The sequence below is a fragment of the Phaethon lepturus genome, unplaced genomic scaffold (genome assembly GCF_000687285.1).
Source record: "Phaethon lepturus isolate BGI_N335 unplaced genomic scaffold, ASM68728v1 scaffold17535, whole genome shotgun sequence".
Classification (NCBI taxonomy): domain Eukaryota; kingdom Metazoa; phylum Chordata; class Aves; order Phaethontiformes; family Phaethontidae; genus Phaethon; species Phaethon lepturus.
In genome coordinates this window covers 32926-56059 of record NW_010540028.1, presented here as the reverse complement: position 1 = coordinate 56059, position 23134 = coordinate 32926, and the positions used below count along the sequence as shown (strand labels likewise).

The 23134-nt window shown below is 37.0% G+C and overlaps 1 protein-coding gene across 1 annotated transcript in view; it reads left to right on the top strand.

The window, feature by feature from the left end:
• LOC104620964 (DNA mismatch repair protein Msh3-like) overlaps window positions 1-23134 on the top strand; it is a 62884-nt gene that overhangs the window by 9269 nt on the left and 30481 nt on the right. The window contains exons 2-5 of the mRNA XM_010287329.1: window positions 6000-6112; window positions 7529-7643; window positions 14509-14593; window positions 15188-15297. Coding sequence (XP_010285631.1) covers window positions 6000-6112; window positions 7529-7643; window positions 14509-14593; window positions 15188-15297 — 423 coding nt within the window. The remainder of the gene's footprint in view (window positions 1-5999; window positions 6113-7528; window positions 7644-14508; window positions 14594-15187; window positions 15298-23134) is intronic.

The window sequence follows — 23134 nt, the reverse complement described above, 5'->3', positions numbered from 1 at the left end:
CCCTTTGATGTTGTTCATTGGATATGAACTGCTCTGTGTTGTCATTTTGCAAGTAAATTATGTGCTTTGGGTGTTTAATGGAAAGAACTACTATGTTAGAAGTTAGAGCTTCTACTTGATTGTCCCCCATTCTACTTGCATACATGTTACTTATTCACAGCTGTACATGATAAAGAGAACTTGTATTTTTTAGGTGATTTCTGCACCATGCAAGATTGTGTTGAGTTCGTCTGTTTTTTTAACTTTATACCATTTACAAGTTGACTGGATTTGTCCTCGTTTTCATTGTCCAAGTGATAACTGAAGTATTGAATGCTACCAGATGCAGTGTTGAGCTTTATGGAACTTTGCAAAACGTGTTTTTCATTTTGATAGTGAACCCCTGATACTATTCTGAGTACTGTTCTCCATCTTTTGTACCCATTCTGTAGTAAGTACTTTCATATAAACCATGCTTTTGTAGATATGTTATGAGAGTTATGTTATGCATGAAACGGTATAAAATAACCTCATCGAAATCAAGCATGTAGAAATCATCTGCTTCCTCTCTGACCACAGAATCTGTTTTTCTGCCATTGAAGGAAATTAAATGGATTTGATGGGATTTTCTTTTTCTTGACAAATCCGTGCTGGCTATTACGTATCTTGCTTTCTTATAGTTGCTTAGAAATAGTTTCCTAGCAGTTCTTAATCTTCTCTGCTAGGTTTCCATGAAACAAGTGTAGTGTGTCTCATGCCATTCTTCAGATAGGTAGATGGAAGGAGCCTGGAGAAGATTTGTTTGTGTCTTATTTGTGGATGCAGTAGCAGCTGGAGCACAAATGTGTTTGTGTTTTGTCACGTAGAACCTAATTCTGTTCTCACAGGAGGCACAGTGTCATACAGTGTCTACACAACCCTCTGCCCTTTGCTTTTCAGATATCCTCTTTGCTTTACTTCCTTTGCAGCTCCTGTTTCTGATTCCTAAAGATAAAAGAATGTTTTCTTCAGATTTCTTGGATCTAGACTCTTGGCTTGTAGATATGGTTGGAGTTCTTTTCAGCTGTAGTTCTGCTGAGGTGACTAGGAGGAAATCTGGATGCACATGTTGGGAAATGTTGATAGTTTGAATAGCAAAAGGCAAGCTAGGAGTTTTCCCCAGGTTTTTCTGTATACATGTGTAAATCTATATACGTACAATATATATATGTGTGTGTGTATATATATTTTTCCAAAGATGGGGCGTCTACCACCTCTCTGGTAGATACATACGTGTGTGTATACATACATGTGTATATATCTATTACAGCACGCCAGAGTTGCTTCTAGGCTTTTCAGCAGCTTCTAGCATGAATGAGGGTTTTGGGATGGGACATTTGAAAAGCTGGAGGTCTCGTGAGGTAATGTGTTGTATGTAGTACATTGATAGCTTACGTGTGGTAATTGTTGTTAAGATCAGGGCTCTCAGCAACCTCCTGTAGTTGAAGATGTCCCTGCTCATTGCAGGGGTGTTGGACTAGATGGCCTTTAAAGGTCTGTTCCAGCCCAAACTATTCTATGATTCTGTTGTTTACTTATTACAGGCAGCAGTGATTTATATCATTCAGAGAATGGCAGATACTCAGAGAAGGTGACCATCCTGCCATTTTCCATGCACCAGCATTGTCTCCATCTATGATATCTGAAGGTTGTTGAGAGTAAATGTGGAGAAGTGGTTTACTCTGGCAGGAGAAAAAAAACTGCTTAAAAAAAATGTATGCATTCAGTGCCAAAAAAACAGCTGCTTGGAAATGTCATTGAGACTTTGCCAGAGAAGCTACTGGAGCTCCATGCCAAGATTTACCAAAAAAGGAAGGATGAGTGTTCTCCAGTTCTCACAGACAAGTTCAAACCTAGAGCTCCTGAAGTAGGAGCAATTGTATAACAAAGGTAACACAATGATGACAAAAAAAGGAAATGCAATTTCTGATAAACATGTTAATAAGGGAATATGACACAGTATACTTAGAATTCTGAAAAGATTAATGTATTCAGGTTACCTTGCTCTACTGGTCCTACAGTGACTAACTGGTCATCCTAGCAAAGTGCACTGTGAGAAGTGCAGAGAAAATAGCAGTGTGAATAAAGCATAAGGGAAAAAATAGATAACAGTTATTAGCACTTTAAATCTGTGCTTAGCATCGGACGTAAAAGCTTCTTACTGAATTTTAGGGGCAGAGATCTCCCTTCCCAAATTCTGTGTCATTTATGAACTTGTGCTGTGATATGTGGATGTACGGTAAAAGTATTGGTGCCTGCAACCCTGCATTTGAGTAGTCCTAAAGCAGAATGGGCAGGATAGTAGTTGGAAGGTAAAATTCTGGAGTTATTTGCTTTCCTTAGGAAGGCTTCCTGAACTTTAAGAAAACTTAGTTTAGATGTGTTTGTTTTTCAGGAAGTCTTTATGTGCTTTATGGCTGTTTAATTGTGAATGGTAGAGCAATAATAAAGTAACTCCTGTTATATTCAGCGCACTGCAGTGAGCTTTTATGCTTACATGCAAGCTCATTCTTACAATAAGAAAAATATTTTTTAAGTATCCTGAGTCAGTTTCTGTAAATTAATTTTATTTATGTTATTTTACATTCTTTTACCATCTTTTGTAGTCTTTTTCTTAAGACTGTCATCATCCCACCCAGTTTAGTGATCTCCTTTAAATATTTCTCTGTACCACTTGGTAAGCAATGAATCTTTAAGTGGATGCATTGAATTGTCAGCTAAATAGAGGAATAAAACCCATCAATGTTGATTCTTTTTCATTTACCCAGTAGGGTGTCAGATAAATTAGTCCCTGTAGTAACAGAATCATAGAACATTATAGGTTGGAATGGACTTATATATTACATTATATACAAAAAAGTGTACGTGTGTGACCGTGAAAATGTGTGTATTTTAGGATCCCACCCTTTATTTATCATCTTAACTGTGTCTGATTATCATCTCTTCAAGCAACTTCTATAACTCATCTTCTGAGGAAAGACAGTTCTGCATCAAATCCCAGTTTAGAGAGCAAGGAGTTTTAATAAGGGGCACTATAAGTTCATTCATACCATCAGTTGACAGTTGGAAACCCTGAAACATTTCTGTTTGCTCAATATCCAGTTAAGGGTAGTAACAGAAGAACTTGTACAAGGAAAGTAAAATAGCCTCGAAAAGTTCAGTTTCGTGAGTGACTAACTCTGTCAGCGTCATAAGACTATGAGGATTGCTTCAGAAGTACTGGAAAGGATGTCAATAAAATACTGGATGAGTTGCACAGCAGTTCATTGTAGATGTTCTGACAAGAATGATGTTTACAAAAGTTGATGGCAAATTGACTTCTGATTTAAATAGGCATTGGTAGCTGGAGAGAAAGCATCAACATATTCTGGCTATAATCAGAAAAATGGCCTATGGGTGATCATCTGGCTGAACAAAGGACAAACATGAAAACCTTCTGCAGCAAATTTTGTTTTCATCTTGGTAAAAATTCAGATTTTTCCATATGCTGGATATCTATAACCTTCCAGTTTTTTTACTCTATCTAGGATATCAGATGCATACTTTCAGATAGACGAAGTGTCAGATATTTGTTTGATGATGCCATATCTAGAATATAAATATTAAATATATGAAGATCTTTATAAATCACCGAGCTGCCTAATGCTAATTTGAACTATGTCCTATCAATATCCTTTATGAACAAAAGTACTACTATAAGAAGTCACTCAAGTTATATTGATTGTAACTATCATTTGCCAAAGCCTATGCTAAGGAGTTGGATAAATTTGTTTATGAAATGAAAGAAAATCACAAATGCAATAAAGAAAATGACAACAATTAATTTTTAACCATTAATTTAGAAACAAGCCGGTGCGCCATGAATCATCCAATGAATTACACCCCAAAGACTCCTGTTTTGGCTTTGGTTCTGAAAATTAGCTCTGCAGACCTTGCTAAGCCTTGCTTTTCTGAAGGTGGTGTTACGAAAACATAAGAAGTAGAAATGAAAAATAAAATCCTGTAAAATTTTTGTAAAAAGATTTCTCGTAAGTCCCTACTGACACCTGGTCAACAGAAAAGTCCTGCTGTCTTGCAAGACTTGATTCAAAGGCTTGTACTGGGCTGAGCTGCAGATACCATACACCACATTCTTAGAAGTTTAATGCTGAAGTGGTATTCTTGCAAAAGGCTGTGGTCAGTGTACATGCTAATTTAGCAGGATGTATGTATGTGTTAGAGCAGGTTATTAGTGAAGGTTGGAGCAAGTGAAAAACACAAGGAAGAAAATAGCTGATTGCTATCGGAGATCGAGGAACAGAGACTAATTGTCTTTTGCAGAAATCCATTAGCTTTAAAAATGTTTGCTCATTCTGAGTAGAGTTGTGGCAGAGGGGAATTCCAGAAGGTCTAAAGACTGAGAAGTTAGTTGGATCAGTCTTTTAAAACTAAGGCACTCGAAGTAAGCAAGGGATCATCTAAGATGTGCTGAGAAAAGTCAGACCTCTAAGACTCAGTTAGTTTGACACATATATAGGAAAATAACTCTCATTTTTAAGAGTTGAGCCTCAGAGACTTATTGATCCTTTCAGATGGGAATATGTACAACGTAATACAGAAAACCTGCTTATTTTTTCCTGTGAAGTTGAAAAGCCATGCAAAAAGGGTATTGATTAATTTCCTTCCTATAGTACCTACACAATCTCTCATTGGCATAATTCCAATGTGCTAGAAGTATGCCCCATGGTAGTATGAGACTGGATACTGTGAGGCCAAGGAGGTTTTATATATGTCTCTTACTGGCAGCATTCTACTGGCCACTTCTTCAGTGCTCATTCTGTAGCTGTGTAATTATGCTCAAAGGTTGCAAGGGGAGTGTGTGTGATTTTTACTTTGTTTTTTTTTAACTAGCATTAATCTGTCTAATGCTGTATTAACAGCTGTACAAATTGAGTTGATAATGCAGCATCCAATTTTAATTTCAGTAAGCAGTTAGGAAAAGCAACCAGTATAGCAAAGTTGTATCTTGTAAATATCACACACGTACTCTTCTCTGAGTCAGATTTTGGCGTCTCGGGTGTACTGCTTGACACGGAAGCCCAGGTACTGAGCAACTTTGATCTCATGCATGTTGTGATGAATAAAGGTTTTTGCCACTGTTTTACGTAAGTGGGCTGTGGAAGCAGGGGTCACAGGAAACAGGCTAGATTAATTTCTCATGGGTTGCAAAACTGTCTGAAATCCTGTACTGCTGTAATTCTCAATCACTTGCTGACAGTAGGGAAGGATTACTGGAAGAGATCTCATTTGCCTTAACAATGGAACAGAGTAAGTTTGCTACATTTGCTAATACTGTTAAACTGGGAGGAACTGCTGGCATGTTGGGAGGACTGGATTGTCATTGATGACATCCTTGACAACCTGGATTGCAAAAAGACTGAAAGGAGTAAAGTCCTTTTGCACAAGGAAGAGAAAAATCTTCAGAGACTTATGAAGTAAAGGACAAGCTTACTTTATTTCAGCTGCATATAGGAAAAGATGCAATAGGTTAATGTTGCAACACATTGTACAGCATGGTACAAAGCTTTTAAAGGTAAAGGATAATTAAATATGGTAATAGGTAGCATAGGAGAATTGCTTCATTGTTTAATTATCATAAGTCTTTAAGAACAGATAAGGCAAATACTTGTTACGATTGAAAACATTTACATCTACCTTGTAGGTATGCTAGGCAACCTCTTGAAGTCTCTTTTGGGCTTGCTTGCTGTTACTGTTTGGGTTTTATTTGTTTGTACTTTTATAATGGAAAGAAGAAAGGTTTAAAAAACCTATCACACTTTTAGAAATGTTCTCAACCCACCCAAGTAGCTTCTGTCTTCACCCTTTACCCATTCAATTCTTAACAAAGGAAAGACTAAAGGAAGTACACCTTTGTAACCTATTTAAGTGTTCTTCATGAAGGGCGCATAAATACTGAAAGTCAATTATTTTTTTCTTTGCAGGTTACGGGATGACAGAATTAGGATAGAAAGGATGGAAAAACTCAAATTTGAATACAGCCATGCTTTCCAGCTGATCACTGATTTTTACACAAAAGAAGTGCCTGATACTACAGGTACGTCATGCAGATTTTTCTGCAAAAGAAGTGTCTGATATTACAGGTCTGTCACTCAGAATGTCTTGAAGTATGCACCCTGTTAGCTTATCCACAAGCAAGGAATACATGTGGGTGCATCCCATCAGATCTCATGGACTTGTCTATGTCCAATCTGTTTAAGTGTTCCCTAACTTGATCCTCCTCTGTTAAGGAGAAATCTTCATTGCTCCAGAATTTCCCACTGATCTGAGAGGCCTCGGATTCCTCAAGGCACATCTTACCAGTAAAAACCAAGACGAAGAAGGCATTGAGTTCCTCAGCCTCTTCCATGTCCTTTGTCACCAGATCTGCTGCCCCATTCAGCAGTGGGCCTACACTTTCCCTTGTCTTACTTTTGCTGCTGGTGTACTTGTAGAAGCTCTTGTTGCCCTTCATGTGCCTTGCCAGTCTCAACTCCAGGTGGGCTCTGGTTTTCCTAACCCCATCCCTGCAAGCTTGAACAATGTCTCTATATTCTTCATGGGTCCTGCTTCCACCTGTCATAGTCTTCCTGTTTTTAATGTTTGAGTTAATCAGGAGCATCTTGTTCATCCGTGCAGGCCTTCTGCCACCTTTGCTTAATTTTCTGCACATTGGGATCTTTTTTGAGCTTGGAAGAGGTGAACATTATTTAAATAGAAATGAATACAGAGCTAGCATGCTTCCCCGCCCCCCCCCAGCTTGAAGATGTGTGTTTAGACAGATTTAAATTCACACATATATAGTAACTGGGGGAAATCATTCAACATCTGAAATGTTTCTTCAAGTTCTTGTGTGTGTTAACATTTTAAGAACAGAAGAACAGGTTTAAAAAACAACTCTGAAAAAACTTAACTAAACAAGATTTTTAAAAAGACAATTTTGTGTTGAAATACCAGAGTGAATTTTCCTATTGTTGCAGCTGGAACAGGGACTGTAGTAGAGCAGTGCTTAGAAACACTATCAAATACAAATAGCTGTCTCACAAAGATGGAACCATATTCTGCAGATTGGCCGAGGCAGATAAGTCATAAGCACATGTGCCAAGGCCTGTTCTTTCCTTTGAACTTGCACAGATATTGCCTGCAGTAATGGAGATTTCAGAATTCAGTTCTTAGTTTGTATATTTAGAAATTTGTATATTATGCCAACAGTTAGTAATTTTTATGAAGAAAAACCTGTGGAATCAAATTTTTATGTTTCATAATGTGTTTACATTATTGCAACGTTTTACATTCTTTGGAACCATAAATGGTATTTTGGAACTTCACTTTATGTTGATTTATAGATATCATAGAACATTACACATATATTACAGATTGCTATTTGATTAAACTGAAAAATAGATTATGCTTTTTCTAATATATTGAAGTAGTAAACAGTGAGTTAACAAGAAAATCACGTAATTTTTTTTAGGCCCTCAAAAACTATCTGTAATACTAAGCTTGGATAAGCCTGTTATTTGCTCTCTGGCAGCAATAATTGCATACCTCAAAGAATTTAATTTGGAAAGGATGCTTTACAATCCAAGGTAAGTTGCCTTACGTAAACTTCCAATTTAAAGTACATGTACCAGTGTTATCCTCTAAGTTTTATCAGACAGCTTCTCTTCAGTGTAATGAATGTACCTGCTAAAGTGATAAACATAGTCTTTGTAAAGATTGTACCTTACATTTAAGCTCCTAATCAGAACTGGAGGAATCAAGTGATTTCTTTTTTTAAGTGATGTTTCCTGAAAATCTTTATGAAGTATGTTTTTCTAGATATTCCTATCAGTAATGTAAATGAAGACATACTGCTGCCAAGTGTTATTGAAAACAAACAAGGTGCAAAGACTGGTAGATACTGGGGTGGAAATTTTAAAGTTTATTCATCAATATCAGCCATCATATCTCAACCTCAGTTTTACTTTGTGAACAAAATTTGGGACTTTTTTTGGCAGCTTTAAAAAAAAAAAAAATCCAATGCTGTAATTTAGCTTTGCAGATCATGTTTCATTTTGCTGGAGGTTTGTAAGTAATTTTCTCTTTCTATGGCTCTGGAAGCAGGTGTAAATGCTAATGTTTAAACAGTACTCAGCAGGTCTGTGTGAGCTGGTGAATCTATTTATAAAGAAAACAGACATTCAACATATCCTGGTTTTCTGAAAAATCCTTTTATTTGGCTCAGTGGTAACTAGGAGTGGGGGAACAACCATGCAAAAAGTTGTTGATAGACCATCACCATTTGTGTAAAATTACTACAAAAGCATACAGACATGGAAATAATCTTGTCTTCCCTTATATAGTCCCAACACTTGATTAGATATGCTCAGCTGAGTTACTCAAAATTAGTAACAGGATTATGCAGGTGGAATCAAATGAAAATGGAAAGATATTGCCACTCAAGCATCTTTTTATCCTGTCTTGCACAAATATAAAAGATTGCTATCCTACCTGGCTTAGGTTTGAAAATACCATTGAGGTTTGTTAAATGCTTTAATAAAACAGCTGTCATGGATCTTACGCAGAATACTCGCTTGGCTGTCTTGGTATTCCTCTGTACTGTAAGTAGGCAGGATTTAACAAAGTAAGTCTGGCTGCAGACTGGAAACTTAGAAATATGGTGAGTCAGTTGTAGATCATTCATGTGTTGTATGAGATTCTTAAAGTTTCAAGTCTTATTTTGAAGGGCTCCCTACGTTACCAGTTTTTTTTTAAAATGCAGCTGCATTTTAAAAATTGGCTGTAGATGTCAGCTTTAAACATTTCTCAGGTATCTACTAAAACATTTGGAAATTATATATACCTGGGTTTTCTGGAATTTTGAATGGATTTTATTCATTAAGTTGCCCTTTCCCTCTCCAAGTACTATTAAAATATTAACAAAAAGAATGCCTGTAGCACCTTCTAAGCTGTCTGTCCTGCCTCATCCATCAAGGAGCAGTCTGATCTGTGGTGTTCCAGCACTGTGATGTTCCAGCTCATCCTCTTGGGCTGGCTTTTTTGGAGAAATCTTGTGCGAGTTTCTGAAGCAGACAACGAAATCCAAGGAAATGCCATTCCATGGTCACACTTGTAGATCACTGTTGTCACAATGCCTTATGTGCAATCACACATCTGTTCTTTCAGATGGGGGAAATACAAAGTCTGGTTTTTATGTAGAAATAATTCAGTAGCAGAGGAGAAACATCCTTATGTGAAGGCTTACCTAGCAGCAGTCAGACACACCTGTAATAGCTGCATCTTAAAATCAGGTATAATAACAGACTGGAAATGAAAAGCACTAAAACTTAAGTTGACACTTGCCTGCTGAAGGTTGCTCTAATGAACTTTATGTGAATGTATGAACAACTGAGTGGAAAGGCAGTGAACTATTTGATATCTTCGTGATATGCTATGAAGAAATAAAATACATTCTTTAAGATAACTTTTTTCCTGTGCACAGGAGCTCAGATTCTACGGTATTTATTTCAAAAGCCTCTACTGCTTTGACTACCTGATACTGAATTCTACCTGCTGTTTTTTGTGTGTCATATATATTGAAATTGTGAGCCAAATACTGAGGCAAACCCAACTTCAGTATTTTTCCTAATGCCAGCAAAATACTATTTAAATACTGAAAAGGGAAAGACTTTTAAGCAAAGGGTGACAGGCTGATGGATATTCTGTGATTCTGCAGGAAATAGAAGAGAAATACTTCCATTGCATTGTCAAGCAACTTAAAATTCCTAGGAGAATTCAGGTCAGTGAGCATATACTGATGAGTCAGTGAGCATGAAGTTGGAGTTGTGAGATAGTTTTCAGCTTATTAGTGTAAGTGACACAGATCTGGATGAAAAAGACCTATTTGATAGGAAGAATGACAAAAAAAATTCCTTTACACCTCTGTACTTTCTTTGGATAAACACTCTCTTACCAGCTGAAAAAAATTCCAGCTCAATTTAATACGAAGAGTCCTGAAACATCATGTAAGTGATGAGGGATCTTCATAATAGTTAGATGAAGCTTTTAAAATCCACTTTTAAGGTCCTATAATAAAGCAAAATATTAAAAAGAAAAAAAGATATGGCTAGACTGCATTAGAGCTCTAGTAGCAAGTAAAAATAGATTTAACAATGAATGTTACAAGCTTTTTTTTAATCAGTATGTTCCAATACCTTTACATACTGAGAGACCTTATTAGCTTTTGACAAGAAGTTGGTACACATCTAGGAGAGGTTTTAAAATACAACTGGGTACCCAGTTTTGCTTGAAAAACCATCATTTGCATAGCAATTGCTGGGAAATGTGACTCGGTGCATTTTAATTTTACCGACGTGTTTTTCAGCATATTGGAGATGTAAGAGAGAGACTGTAGTTCTTAGATTTTTGGACAGTGATAGAGGAACTTGAAGAAATGCAGGGAATGAAAGAGCTAGGTATCTTTCTGAAAGAGGGGAGTAGCTTTAGGATTGGAGAACTACCAGCAGTGAAGATAGAAAACAGAGGCAGAAGTGAAAGAGGAGAGGGGAGGGTTAAAATGGCTTTGAGGGAGGAGAGGAAAGAGAAAGAATTCAAGACGAGAAAGGTTTGATTGTGCTTTATAATAGGGCTGGAAGGGAGTTGGCAAGATGAAATTAAGAGCGAAGTAAAAATACAAGTTCAGATTAAAATGATGGACATCTTTGAATTCTCAGGAGAGAAACTGAGGGAATGGTGTTCATAAGGCTTTCATATCTCGGGTGCTGATGATGTCAGAAATATCACGTATACAAGACAATGCACAGGTTTACTTACCCACCCTCACTATGAGAAAGGGAGTACTGAGATGATTTGGGAAGGTTCCAAAGTCAGTTTAGGAGCATGAGGGAGTGAAAAAGAAAAGGCATAATTTTCAAACACTAAGAAGAGGTGCTTCGCAAGGATTTGCCATCTCTTTTGAGACCACAGAAGAAGGGCAGCAGGTTGGACTTCTTGCACTCTGGGCTTTTGGAACTTGTAGGAGGAGTGCTGAGGCTGTGTGCAAGGAAAACGGGCTGAGAGAGTGCAGACATCTGGGTAGAACAAGGTTCTACCTACTCCTTGGGGTGAGTTCAGTGAAGAAAAAGACGACTAAGGCAGGATAAAAACAATGGAGGTTATTTTTGTTTCTCTTAATCCTTTCCAGGTTGTCTCATTTCTGTTCCTGTTCTCTTTTGTGTTTCTCAGTTTGGTTTTGTGTGTGTGTGTTTCTTTTACTTTTTTACTGGTTTATCTCGAAGTTTCTGGACTCCTATTGCATCAGGGATCCAGATCAGAAGTTCTAGCTCTGTGGCAATATTTGCTAATGAATTTAAAACTGGTTAATTAAATACAAAACATAGTGTGGGCTTGATCTCCACAGCTACTTAGACTGAGGTAAATGTCTTTCATACGTAAAGAAAGCTAACGCTTCTGACAAATGGAGAGACTTTGTTTTACTCCTTAAAGCTGAATAGGGATTCCTGCAACTCTTGTCTAGATATATAGGTTCGTTCTGTTGTTATTTACCCCTAGAAATCACAAAGACATGGACTCTAGAGGTCTGTAAAAGGTAATTGAGCAAAGAAAATCTGCTGTTTAGTAGGCTTTCAGTACAGTCCCTTGCAGCTTTACTGGAAAGTTTTTACAGATTTGCAAAACTAAAGTAGTTGAAAACTACTGATCTCAATAACATGCATTCACTTAGGCTGGGTTACTGAATACAAAATTACATATGGTATCTTATGTGGATAGAATAATGCATAAAGTGCCCTGCACTGCAAGCTTCTCAGGAGGCAGAATGACCAAGAAGATCCAATTTCACGGGTAGCTCGTTAAGAATCAAAGCATGAGGATGTAGTCTATTGTCCTAAAGCAATCATAGTAACCCTTTAATACTCATCATCAAGTGCGGTCCTACTCTGAAAAGTCATGAGTAGGAACCTCTTTCTCATGAGTATCCCCCCAAAGTTCATTAAATCTTATTAGAAGCTTGTGTTTCTTTTTGTTTCCTCTCTTCGTTTTTTTCAGCCCACATGGCATGATCCTACCTTGCCTTACTACTCAGTAGTGGAATTGCCAGCTGTTTCTATCACTTGTGTTTTGTGCTGTTTAGGTACTTGATAACAGTTGCAAGTCTGTTCTTTGAAACTCAGGTACAGTGTCACCTGCAGAAGGAATTACTGCATTGCGATCCAATTGAAGTGATTTTGGAGGGTCATTTTTACTGATGCAGGAGATGGCTGATAGCAGCACATTAGAATTTCTCACAAGGAACCTGTTGACACCCTTGCTGCAAAACCAACACTGACTTAATATTTGTTCCATCTTCTTATGCTGTTTGGTCCCTAAATTTCCTGCAAAGAGTCTGTCTTTGTTCACATTTTTATCAAGTTCTGATCCCAAGCTGAAGGAAGATGAGCGGGTGGAAGCAAAACATGTTCTGGAACTGTTGGTTGGGCATATACTGCACTTGATCTTGGCTATTATTCGTATACTGTAAGCTCTCAATTGCCAGGTTTAATAGCAGGGTGGAGTAACTCAGATAAAGCAAGCACCTGGATAATATAAAACACATGTAATTTATGCTGTGAGAACAAACTGTAGCATATCTGATTCTGAAAGAATAGTAAACGTAGTCTGCAGAGGAGCAGAGTTAGTTGTCTTTGAATACTACCACAAAGCAAGCTTGCTGTGAACAGAGTACAGTCTGTGTTACATGCTCTAAAGTGGGGAGACACTAGAAACAGTAAATCTACAGTCTTGAAACTCACCTATGGGTGACTGAGGGTTGATATAGAAATAGCCAAAAGCATCTTTTTCACTTTTGGGAAGAGATGGAAAGGCATGGTTCTTAACCCAGCTGGATTTAAGAGATCACAGGCTTGAGTAGTGGCAAATGAAAATGCAGCAAATGGGGGAACTGCAGTTTAGGTACGTCCTAGATGCAGAAGAGGTGCTTTTGAAAGAGTGAATAGGATTTGTTGTTGATCATAAGGATTGGGAGCCAAGTAGAAATCATGCCTATTTAATTTTTGCCAGCATCAGCAGTTGTGACAGAAGGTAATAAAAGGAAGTTTTGTTCTGTTGCTTGTATACTTTGGAAAGTGCTGCTGCTTTTGCCTCCAAGGTTTTGTTTTGCTGGTCAACTTTGTTGGTTGCTGGGATAGCACACTAGATCAGAGTAATTATGACTATGGCTACAGTTCTGAGTCAACTGTACTTCCAAACTTATCATTGAACTTCTTGGGGCACTCAGTTGAATGTACTTTTTTTAAAAAAAATTCTGTGGCAAATACTTCTAATTTCACTCATTATGTAGGAACAAATTTTCTAGCAGGCCAAAACACCTGCATACAGCATAAATATATAACATTAGTCTCTGAATATTTCATGTTTCTGAAAGTTTTAGTGCCGGTTTTGTTTTTAATATAGCAATAATGCAGCTGTGTGTGCCTAACAGAAAAGTTTAAGCATTTGAGTGCTCCCTCAGAGAATTTAAAATTGAATGCACTGAAAAAAAAAATTGTGAAAAGTCAAGAAAGTAGTTTTAAATCCTACCCAGCAAGTCATTCTGTTTAGTCTAAGACAATAAAGAGTGTCCTAGATTTTGTGCAAAGGGCAGTCAGCAGTGTGATTAACCTAGACAATCATGACTTGGTTTGTCAGAAGCATTTAGTGAGGATCTTGCATTTCATTTCATGGTCCTGACTACCACATGTGTATGTCTGAGACTGAAATAATTTTCATATCTAATATGATTACACATCTAATGGAGTAATTTTATTAATGTTGATTCTAAACCAACACAACCTTTGGGTTGGTCTTGTCCTGTGAGTGTCAAAAAGTCAAGTAATTTTGGTCATTTCATATTAAAAGTAAAATCAAGTAGTTCAAATATACCCTATTTTTGTTTTCCTAAATAATTGCACTAACAGCCTGTTTAAATTTGTAGTAGTCGTAAAAAATAAGAATATGTATTTTGACATGCTGTTTTGATGATGAGTTGTGTTTAAAAGTCTGTTCCACTGTTGAAGTATTAATTCTTAGCCCTATCTCTGCCCCCCAATCCTACAGGGATCATAACAGAACATTAACAAAAGCACATACTTTTTCAATGTCATCATACAAAGAAGGGGTACTTCCTTAACCATTTAGTGGATCAGGATTAGATAACAGGAGAGCTGGATTTTATTCTGAGCTTTGTCAAAGTCATTGTAGGAAACTGGGAAGTGAGTCATATTTTCCCAAGCAGTAAATTAAAAGAAGTTATTAGTGTTCAGTTCTTTTATTTATATGAACAGATTTTAATTTCTTGATTTTTTTAATTAAATTTTGCATAACTAGTGAGCTCTCTAATGTGAGAAACTTGACAGTGTTTCACTGTTACGTCTGTGCCCACATTTAAAATATAACATATGAAATTCCTCTCCCCAGCAATTTCAAACAGTTGTCAAGTGAAACCGAATACATGACAATTAATGGGACAACAATGAAAAATCTTGAAATTTTACAGAATCAGGTAAGGACAAATGCAATTTTTTTTTTTTTTTAATAAATGCTGAGATTTTTACAGCTGTTTGACATACTGTTCCCAATGAAGTTAGTTAAGTTAGTTTGCAGATCTCAACCAGAAGGTTTAAAATATTTCACATGGGATCAAACTGAAGGAGGATTACATTTTCAGAGGCGCAAGTGAAAGTTAATCTGTGCTGCCTTTTAGTATGAGTTAGGAACTTCATTGTATTTCGACTAGCAAAGAACTTTCCTGAAGTTTGAGTTCTTGAACAACTGTGGTCAAGTGATGTGACTGCAATAGGATTTGTTTTTTCTTTTGTGCTACTGCACAGACCTTTATGCACAGACTTAATTTGTTTAATTTATTCCAGTAATTTTCTGGAAAGATTTTCTGGCAAAAAGAAAAACACACTTAAGTATCTAAGGACTGTTGGAGGTACTTTGTATAAGGCGTTCTTGGTGAACAAGATCAGTAAACGGACATGCAGTTGCCATATCTTAAAGCCTAACCAGAATGTTTAAGTAGTGTGATAAAGATCGTTTCACTACATCATTGATTGTTCAGTTAAAAATGATTATGCTGTTTTTATTGTTTTAGACTGATATGAAAACAAAAGGAAGCCTACTCTGGGTCTTGGATCATACTAAAACTTCCTTTGGACGTCGGAGACTGAAGAAATGGGTAACCCAGCCCCTCATGAAATCCAGGTGAGATAGTTCTTTATCTTGGGCTAAATTTATATTTTAAAATTATGATGCTGAGTATGCCAAATGCATTTATTTTTCCTGAAGACCTGAGACCCATAGTAGAGTTTACACAGGAAATGGTATCACAGAAGATGTGGACATTATATATAGGTTCGAGAGTTAAACCACTCTGCTTGGGCACAGAATGTCTAAGTAGTTCAGAGTAGTAGGTTTGGAACAAGTTAGAATTTCCTATGAAGAAATCAGATTGGGTACCATTCTAATTCAGTGTCCTTTTTCAGATAATGCATGAGGATTACCTGCTGTTGGAGGATATTTTATTCCTAAACTTGCCAACTCATGTTTGATGTCTTTCTTGCTTCACAAGTATTTGCATTCTTAATGTATTTAGTTTGTTCTGATGTAGTTGTGGATGTTTGTGTTATCCCTGTATGCAATGTATTACATATAAAAGTATTTCTTTATATTAGTTCTGAAATGTGATGATTGTTTTGTCACTTTTGTATTTTGAGTTATGCTTTATTTATTAATGCTTTAGAAAGACTTTATTTTGTAGTACTGTCATGCTTGTTTTTACCTGTCTCTGTCTTGAAAGGGACTTTTCTGATCTTTTCTGATTTCTCTCTGCAGGCTTTATAGGAGCGTTATACTTTGAATATGTAGTAAATAACAGTATTAAGTCCATTGAATGTTTGTTGCCTACATTTTAAGGTTTTGGATCCATTCCTTTGAATGTGCGTTCCCTGAGCACTGTCAATATAGTCAATTGTCACTTTGTTCACTTCAGCTATAGCATACAGAAAGTCCTTTTGGTTTGGTTATCTGAAATATTTTTTCCATCTGTTTTACTTTTGTAGATGTGTTAAACAGTTTTAATTTTTATTAATTTTTAACAGTTTTAACTAGTGAGGTATACCAATGTTTCAGCGTTTTGCTGCTGCTGTTAATTTACAACTGTTTCTATGGAAGCATTTTTTTTGGACCAATTTTTAATGTGTTAAAGCACTGCACTTCTGAAGCATTGCTGCCTGATTTTCTTACTAGCCTTGTTGTGAGGATCTTTTATCAGTAGTGTAAGAAAAGCATGTAACTATTTTTTTCCATCCTATTTTGTTCTTTTAGAATATTAGAGACCTTTCTCATTTGTAAGAGACATACTGGGAAGAGTTTCATGCTACAGTTTCTGACAGGGATTTCATAAGTTGATTTCAGTATACTTTTTTTTTTTCAAATTCTTCTGATAATAGCTTTTATATATCGTACCCACTTCAAAAAGGCTTTTGATGTAACCACCCTAGATATATTAGACTTTATGGAAGTTGATTATGTGCCTGGTGTTCACCTTAAAAGTGCATAGGTAGAATTTCTGAGCCACTTTGCAGGAATGAATTGAAAGAAAGTAGTTTATGTCTTTTTCCTGCCCTTGAGGCATCTCAGGACCTTTGGGGAATTGTTTGTAAAGATGTCAGCGGAGGGAGCCAGAGCACAGGCTCTGGTCTGGTGTGGGGGCAGCACTGAGGAAGGGGACCTGAAATGGAGTGCCTCTAACCGTTTTGCTCCCAAATGATTACGTAGGTGATACAGCAACTGAAATAACATTCGAGAGTAAAATAGCCAGAGTTCTTATGTGGACATAGAGGATAGAGGACTGCTTGCCTGGCAACTTAAGATCTTTCTTAACCAGTAAATTTAGTTTAAATTCTACCTTGTCTCAGTGCAGAACCAGCTTTACAAGTTTGCAGGTTTGATTTCTTCTCTTTATTCTCTGCTCTTTGCTACTTACAGAGACTGATACTTCCCTTTTTCAGCCTTCTTTCTCAGTATGGAAAGAAGTTCTGTGGCTGCAGATGACAAAACTCCTCAGTTGAAGCTAAAAAAGCTATTTTGTTGCTGTGTATTTCTCCCATTCTGACTCTTAAGTTGTAATTCAACATACTTAGTGCATCAGACATTCAGCGGTATTGTTTCCAGTAATGCACACAAATGCACTTAGAGAAAATTCTGTAATTGTAATTCACCTATGCCTCCTGGAGTGACATTTTCAGAGGAAGTAAGATTTCTGTACTACATCTTTTCCAGTCAGTGAGTAGGTGCATTTCCCTTGGTGTATCAAAAAGTGAGAGGGTGTAATTACTGCTTTATGCCTCATAGTTGAAAATCGCTTGTGAAGATCACTAAATTTCAAGGGGAGAAACCATGCACTAGATTGAATAAAGGCAGAATGTGTACAGACAGCTCATTTGCGCAACCCTGTAGATACCCATTAGACAGTCGGTGATGTAATACATTTAGACACTTCCAAGAAAAGGTTTTAAGCATTAGGAATGTGAGATTTTGTGGAAAAATAAAATAAATAAAGGCTTAACCAAGGAAGTTGTAATGTCCTTATTCACCTAGCTATACAAAGGTGATGAGGTAAAAATGTATGAGTCATGGAAGACTCAGCTTTTTAGGAGAAATCGGGAAAGTCACTGTTTTTTGTAAGAGTTACAACTTTATGGATTACAGAAGCGTTATCTCACATTGACTATCTTGCCTTTGAAATGTAAGTCCCATCAAGTGCCTTTCTCGCCTAACTTCTGTAACGGCAATGGAAAGAAAAGGAAATAGAAAGCTGAGTTGGTTGAAACATTTTTGACTGAACGAAACGGGCTGTTTCTCTGTCGGGCAATGGAGTGTCAGCAGGAGAAGGATTAGAGCTGTGTATTATCATACTCAACAGTAAAAGGGCTAAGGACTGTTGTCGGAATACAGTGTTGTAACATAATGTGATCTTTGTGCCTTGTATCTGTGCAACGTTTAAAAATAATTTATTTCCTAATGCAAAATTAATCTCAGAACCTCTGAAGTTGATGTGAAACAGTCATTGCTTTTTGAATAGCTACAGGAAGAGGAGAAAGATAAGCTTAACATAGGCCTGGTTAAGCAAACCTGGATCTGGTTTGCATCTTTCTTGTTTTGTTGTTGTGCATTATGGATATGTTGTCCTAAGGCGGTGGTATAAGAGAAAGTGTAAGGAAGCTGTTGCCCTGCATATGGACAATCTGAAGCCTCATCTCTGCAAAATGTGTCTTTCTTTGTCTCTCTGTTATATCCATGGTTACTCCTTTCCACCCTCACCTTTGCATCTCCCTTTCCTGTTTCCTAAGTGTTATGACCGGCTCCAAGCTATAGCAATGCTGCTTGTGCAGTTTGGACTCCGAACAGAATGGATGACACTGGAACAAATAATTGTGTCCTTTTCCTCATTGGATATTAATCTGTGTCTGTGCCTTGCTCATCTGTTGATTCTTGCACTATTTGTAGGAAATTTGTTTCCTTGAGATCAAACAAACACCTTCCTCAACCTTGTCAAGGTTGGCTGGAACTGAACAAAGATTTCAAAACAGAAGGCGGCGAATGAGTAACACAATTATATGGAGGTTAATTATTGCCATGTTAGATCAGGCTGCAAAGCACCTAGTCACAGCTTTATTAGGTTAAAGTAGAACTTGAGGTAAATGATGTCTCAGTATCATACTAAGCAATTGATAGCCGCTGTAGGGGAATATGTGTAGAATCCCATTCCTGTGCAGAGAACTCTGTGGCCTGTGTGTATAGAAAGCATTGCATAAGAGAGATTGGGTTTTTTCTCCCTAGTGTATTCCCGGGAGAGATAGAATATCTTTTAAATATCAGTGGGTGGACGTCATGAATTGTCACTTTCAGTACTCTAGCCAGGGAGAAGGTAGAGACTGTGCTCTCTAAGTGGAAGATAACATGGAAAAATGCTAGTGTTTGCCTTTGTTGCAGAAGTGCTTAGTTAATGAGTTAGAAAAGTGCAAAATTTTAAAAGCTTAGATGTGAAGGGTGGATAACTGTAAGTGATAAAATGTTTGTTCTGTGTGTGACGTGAACATAATAGTTTGTACAATGCTTGCTCCCTCTTTGGGCTGATTTCTACTATTTTTTGAGGGGGTTTGTGGTTTGAAGTAGCTTAAACAGACTGATGATCCACAAGTACCGAAATTGTAGTTCTTTAATATTCTGTTGAGTCTCTTGGTTTTTTAATATGTTATTTATGATGTGTAGAAGCTAATGTAATGAGGTTAGTGATAAGATTATGGAGAGCAGAATGCCCTAAACATAAAGTTCAGAAGTCAACTTCCAGCACAGAAAGTTTGCTCAGGGCTTTGGGGTGAATAGACTATGCCCTTGTCACCTTGTGTTGAAAAATGGGGGTGGGGGGGTGGGGGTGGGGAACAACTGAAAAAAAACAAACCAACCCTCTTACCCATACACACAACTTCACATCTATGTTTTGGGGATGCATGTGTCAGTTCTGGTGTACTGCAAGCTGCAGAATATGCTTAATATACTGGAGTGAATGTAGAGAAAAAAATTTAAAGCTTCCAACATGACATAGCATGCCATGGGAAGGGAGTGGTGATCAAAGGCTTCATCAATGTTTTGGGCCTCTGCTGTAACAGAGAACTTTTGAGGTAGAAGTGGGCAATGCCCATCCCACATGGAGGCCCAAGGTCTCTTTCCCCACTTTCTGTGTGGACCCTTGAGCCAGTGGCAAGGCATAGCCAGCACAAGGCTCGGTGTTTTCTCAGCACTCCCAGGCTGCCGTGCCCAGTACGCTGCTGGCATCTCTCATGCTGGGGGCGTGGAAGAAGCCTGGGGACAGAATTAAGTCTCGCTTAATTCCTCCAGGCCATTAGTAAAAGTTCAGAAGCATGGAATTAATTAGATAAAAAGTATTCCAGATGAGATCAAATATGTGACAATGAAACCTCTTTTTGGGTGCTGCAATGGGTATCAGCAAATCAAACACTTAAAGCCCCGTTAGAATGAGCTTACCTTTTTGGCCGCAGATTCACCCCAACCTGTTGATGTATTTCAGCTTTACTGTGGTATAGTTCATGTTCTCTCTAAGACGCACTGTTTGCCAGAAGTGAATATGGGACTTTGATGGTTGGAACTCTATGTAGTTTCTTGCCTGCATTTATTTGTAGTCAGTTTATACCAGTTTGATCTTTCTCTAGTTAAAGCTGATGTTTGAATCTCAAGGACGGAGAAAAATTGTATGTATTTAGAGAGTTACCAAACACATTTTAACCTCTGCGTTGCAGGCTAGACAAGCCAAATTTTTAATTGCCCCTCAAAAATAGGATTTCCATTTTTTCCTGTGATTCTAGTAGCCTTTGTTGTGCCCCATTTCTTCAAGTTCTGGAAGAGATGATGCTTTTATTGAGGATGAATCAAAGCCTTGTAGAATAGTATTAATAATTTCTATTAGTCTGAATATACTTTGCCTGCAAGAGCATAGAATGACTGTAGCTTTGGCAAATTCAAAACAGTTCCTTATCTACCTAGAGTGTAAATTGGTATTGCTAATGCAGTGTGACTTTTATTTGGAGGAGATGTACTGTAGAACTGGGAAGAAGCGGGTGCCTTTATAGTGATGTTGGCAATGACATATCTTTCCTAATATAAAAATAGCTTGTTCTAAATCCTCTCACTTCGAATGTATTGAGTGCTGTTTTATTTATACTTCTATACACAAAGTACAGTCCTAAAGGAAAGTCTTTCAAGTTTGACTTTGTCCTTGTTCCCATAATTAGCAGATCTGTGCAGTAAAACAAACTACCTAACAGTCTTTAAACAAACCTATCTCAATTCAGGGTTAAGCTGGTTACCATTTGATACTGTCGTCATCCAGAGCTGGATTAGAATCTACTTTTGCAGCAGTGATTTAGGAATAAAATCCATCCATCCTACAGCAGAATTTCACAGTCTAAATTTTCCTCCCAAGAATAAAGATTTTATGGCATCAGTGCTGATACAAAATGCACAAATGCAGGTTACAACATAAGCCTGAGATCTCAAAATTGTTGTAGTAAAGAAAAAGATTGCAACATCATCACATGTATTCATTCATTTTTGCTAGCTGTGTTTTGGTGCCATTAAATGCTGTGTCTAACTCCTTATAAATGTGGTAATCAGGCATTCATTCATGTTGGCTAAAGTAGCTAACAGTTCCCTTTTTTGGCACAAATAGTTGAAATATATTTTGTGTGAATATAAACAAAAGTGTTTGATTACCATTTGCATATTTTATACATTCTTATAACAGATGTGAAGACAAAGTTTATGGTACTTGTATGTTGCTGTTAAGTATTTGAGATCCATTCAGGAACATTGTCTTCTCAGGGCTGCATGTTTGTTTAGGGGAACATTGGACCTCTCTGAAGGGGAATGGGACATTAGGAGTTTTGAAACTAAATTACTCTGTTTCTCCTGCATGTAGAAAAGCAAGTGAACAGATCCAGAAGGATGTTACATTTATTTAGGTTTCATTTAAATTTCACCATAGTAATAATGACATAATTACCCTTGTTTGTAGTTTTTCATTGTTGCTAATGCATAAAATTACAGTGATTGCAGCACAAGTTAAGAATTCAAGATTTATCCCATGAAGTTAGCCAGATTCTAACTTAGCCACTTAAGTAAAAAAGGAAGTGATAGACTATTAATTTGTTTGCTTGTTCTCTAAAAAGACATATACAGTTTGTTGATTGCATAGTGGTAGTTCTACCATGACTTTGGGTTTTGATGGCATTAATTGCTTGTTATGAGAGAGTGGTCTAAAGCAGAAACCTCTCTACTATTTAGCAGGGCCTTTAACCTGATCAACTCATAGAAAGTCTTCATTTGTAAACTGTGTTCTGAAGGAAGGTCAAGAAAAAATGTGCGAGACAAAATATAAAGCAACAGAAGTCAGAACAGCATTCACCTTGTCCTGTGTTTGGAAGCCAGTATCAGAGGAGAGTGTGAGGAGAGGGCAACTGGGTAATGTTACCTTCCCAGAGTACTCTCAAGCTTCCAGCAATTTGCAGTTCAGGGACTTCCTCAGGCACAACTGACACCCATGTGTATATTGCATTTTCACAATGTTTAAGTAATACACTTTCTTTCTTTCTTTGAAATGGTGTAGTTAGGCAGGAGGCTATTAGGCTTTGATCTACATATTATAGTTCATGGAAAGCAACGTTTGTTGTTTCATACTCTTCATTACATTTTTTCAGGTGTTGAGTTCTTGTGACTGATAGCTTTACATATTGCTGTGGTCTCTAAACAGATTTAATAAAATTCATTTCAATTTTATATGTTCACTGTACTTGAGCTATGCCCTTACCATGATGCATGAACTCATACTTTATGCATTTATCGTAAGTTAAGAGATTTCTGATAAATTTGTGTTTATTTATTTATCTTGTATAAAAATAAAACCCTATATGACTGAAAATTTCTGCAGTTCTTTTATAGCAGTTACATTATCAATTTCACTGTTTTAAATGTAATGATATATTATTACATCTAAAAATGTTAGATTTTCTTCACTGTATGAGAGACCAGAAGATCTGTTAGCACACGAGCAACCAGCAGTGCTATTTAGATTGTTAAGATGCTCAGATGTTAATTCAGTGCAGTACATTCATATCTGCAGCCTTCTGCTTTGTCAAAATAGTTTTTAGTTCATGATTCAAATATTTTTATATTTGCTAATTTTCTGTATTGTTCACATATCTGACAGCAGAATAATACAGGGGAGTATCTCATGATTTAATTTCAAGTAGTTCTTTTAAATGACTGGAACAATAAATCCTGCAGTTAGATTTTGTTATGTTTAAATACATTGCAAAGTGGTTTTAGTATTGCATTAATAATGCTGTTCTTAGATGGAGAGTATGGCAGATGTACACACATTGCATTTAGTTAACTGACTTATGTTACATTATTTTGCAGAAGATTGTTTGGAAAATTGGATAGAGCTCAGATTGCTAACATG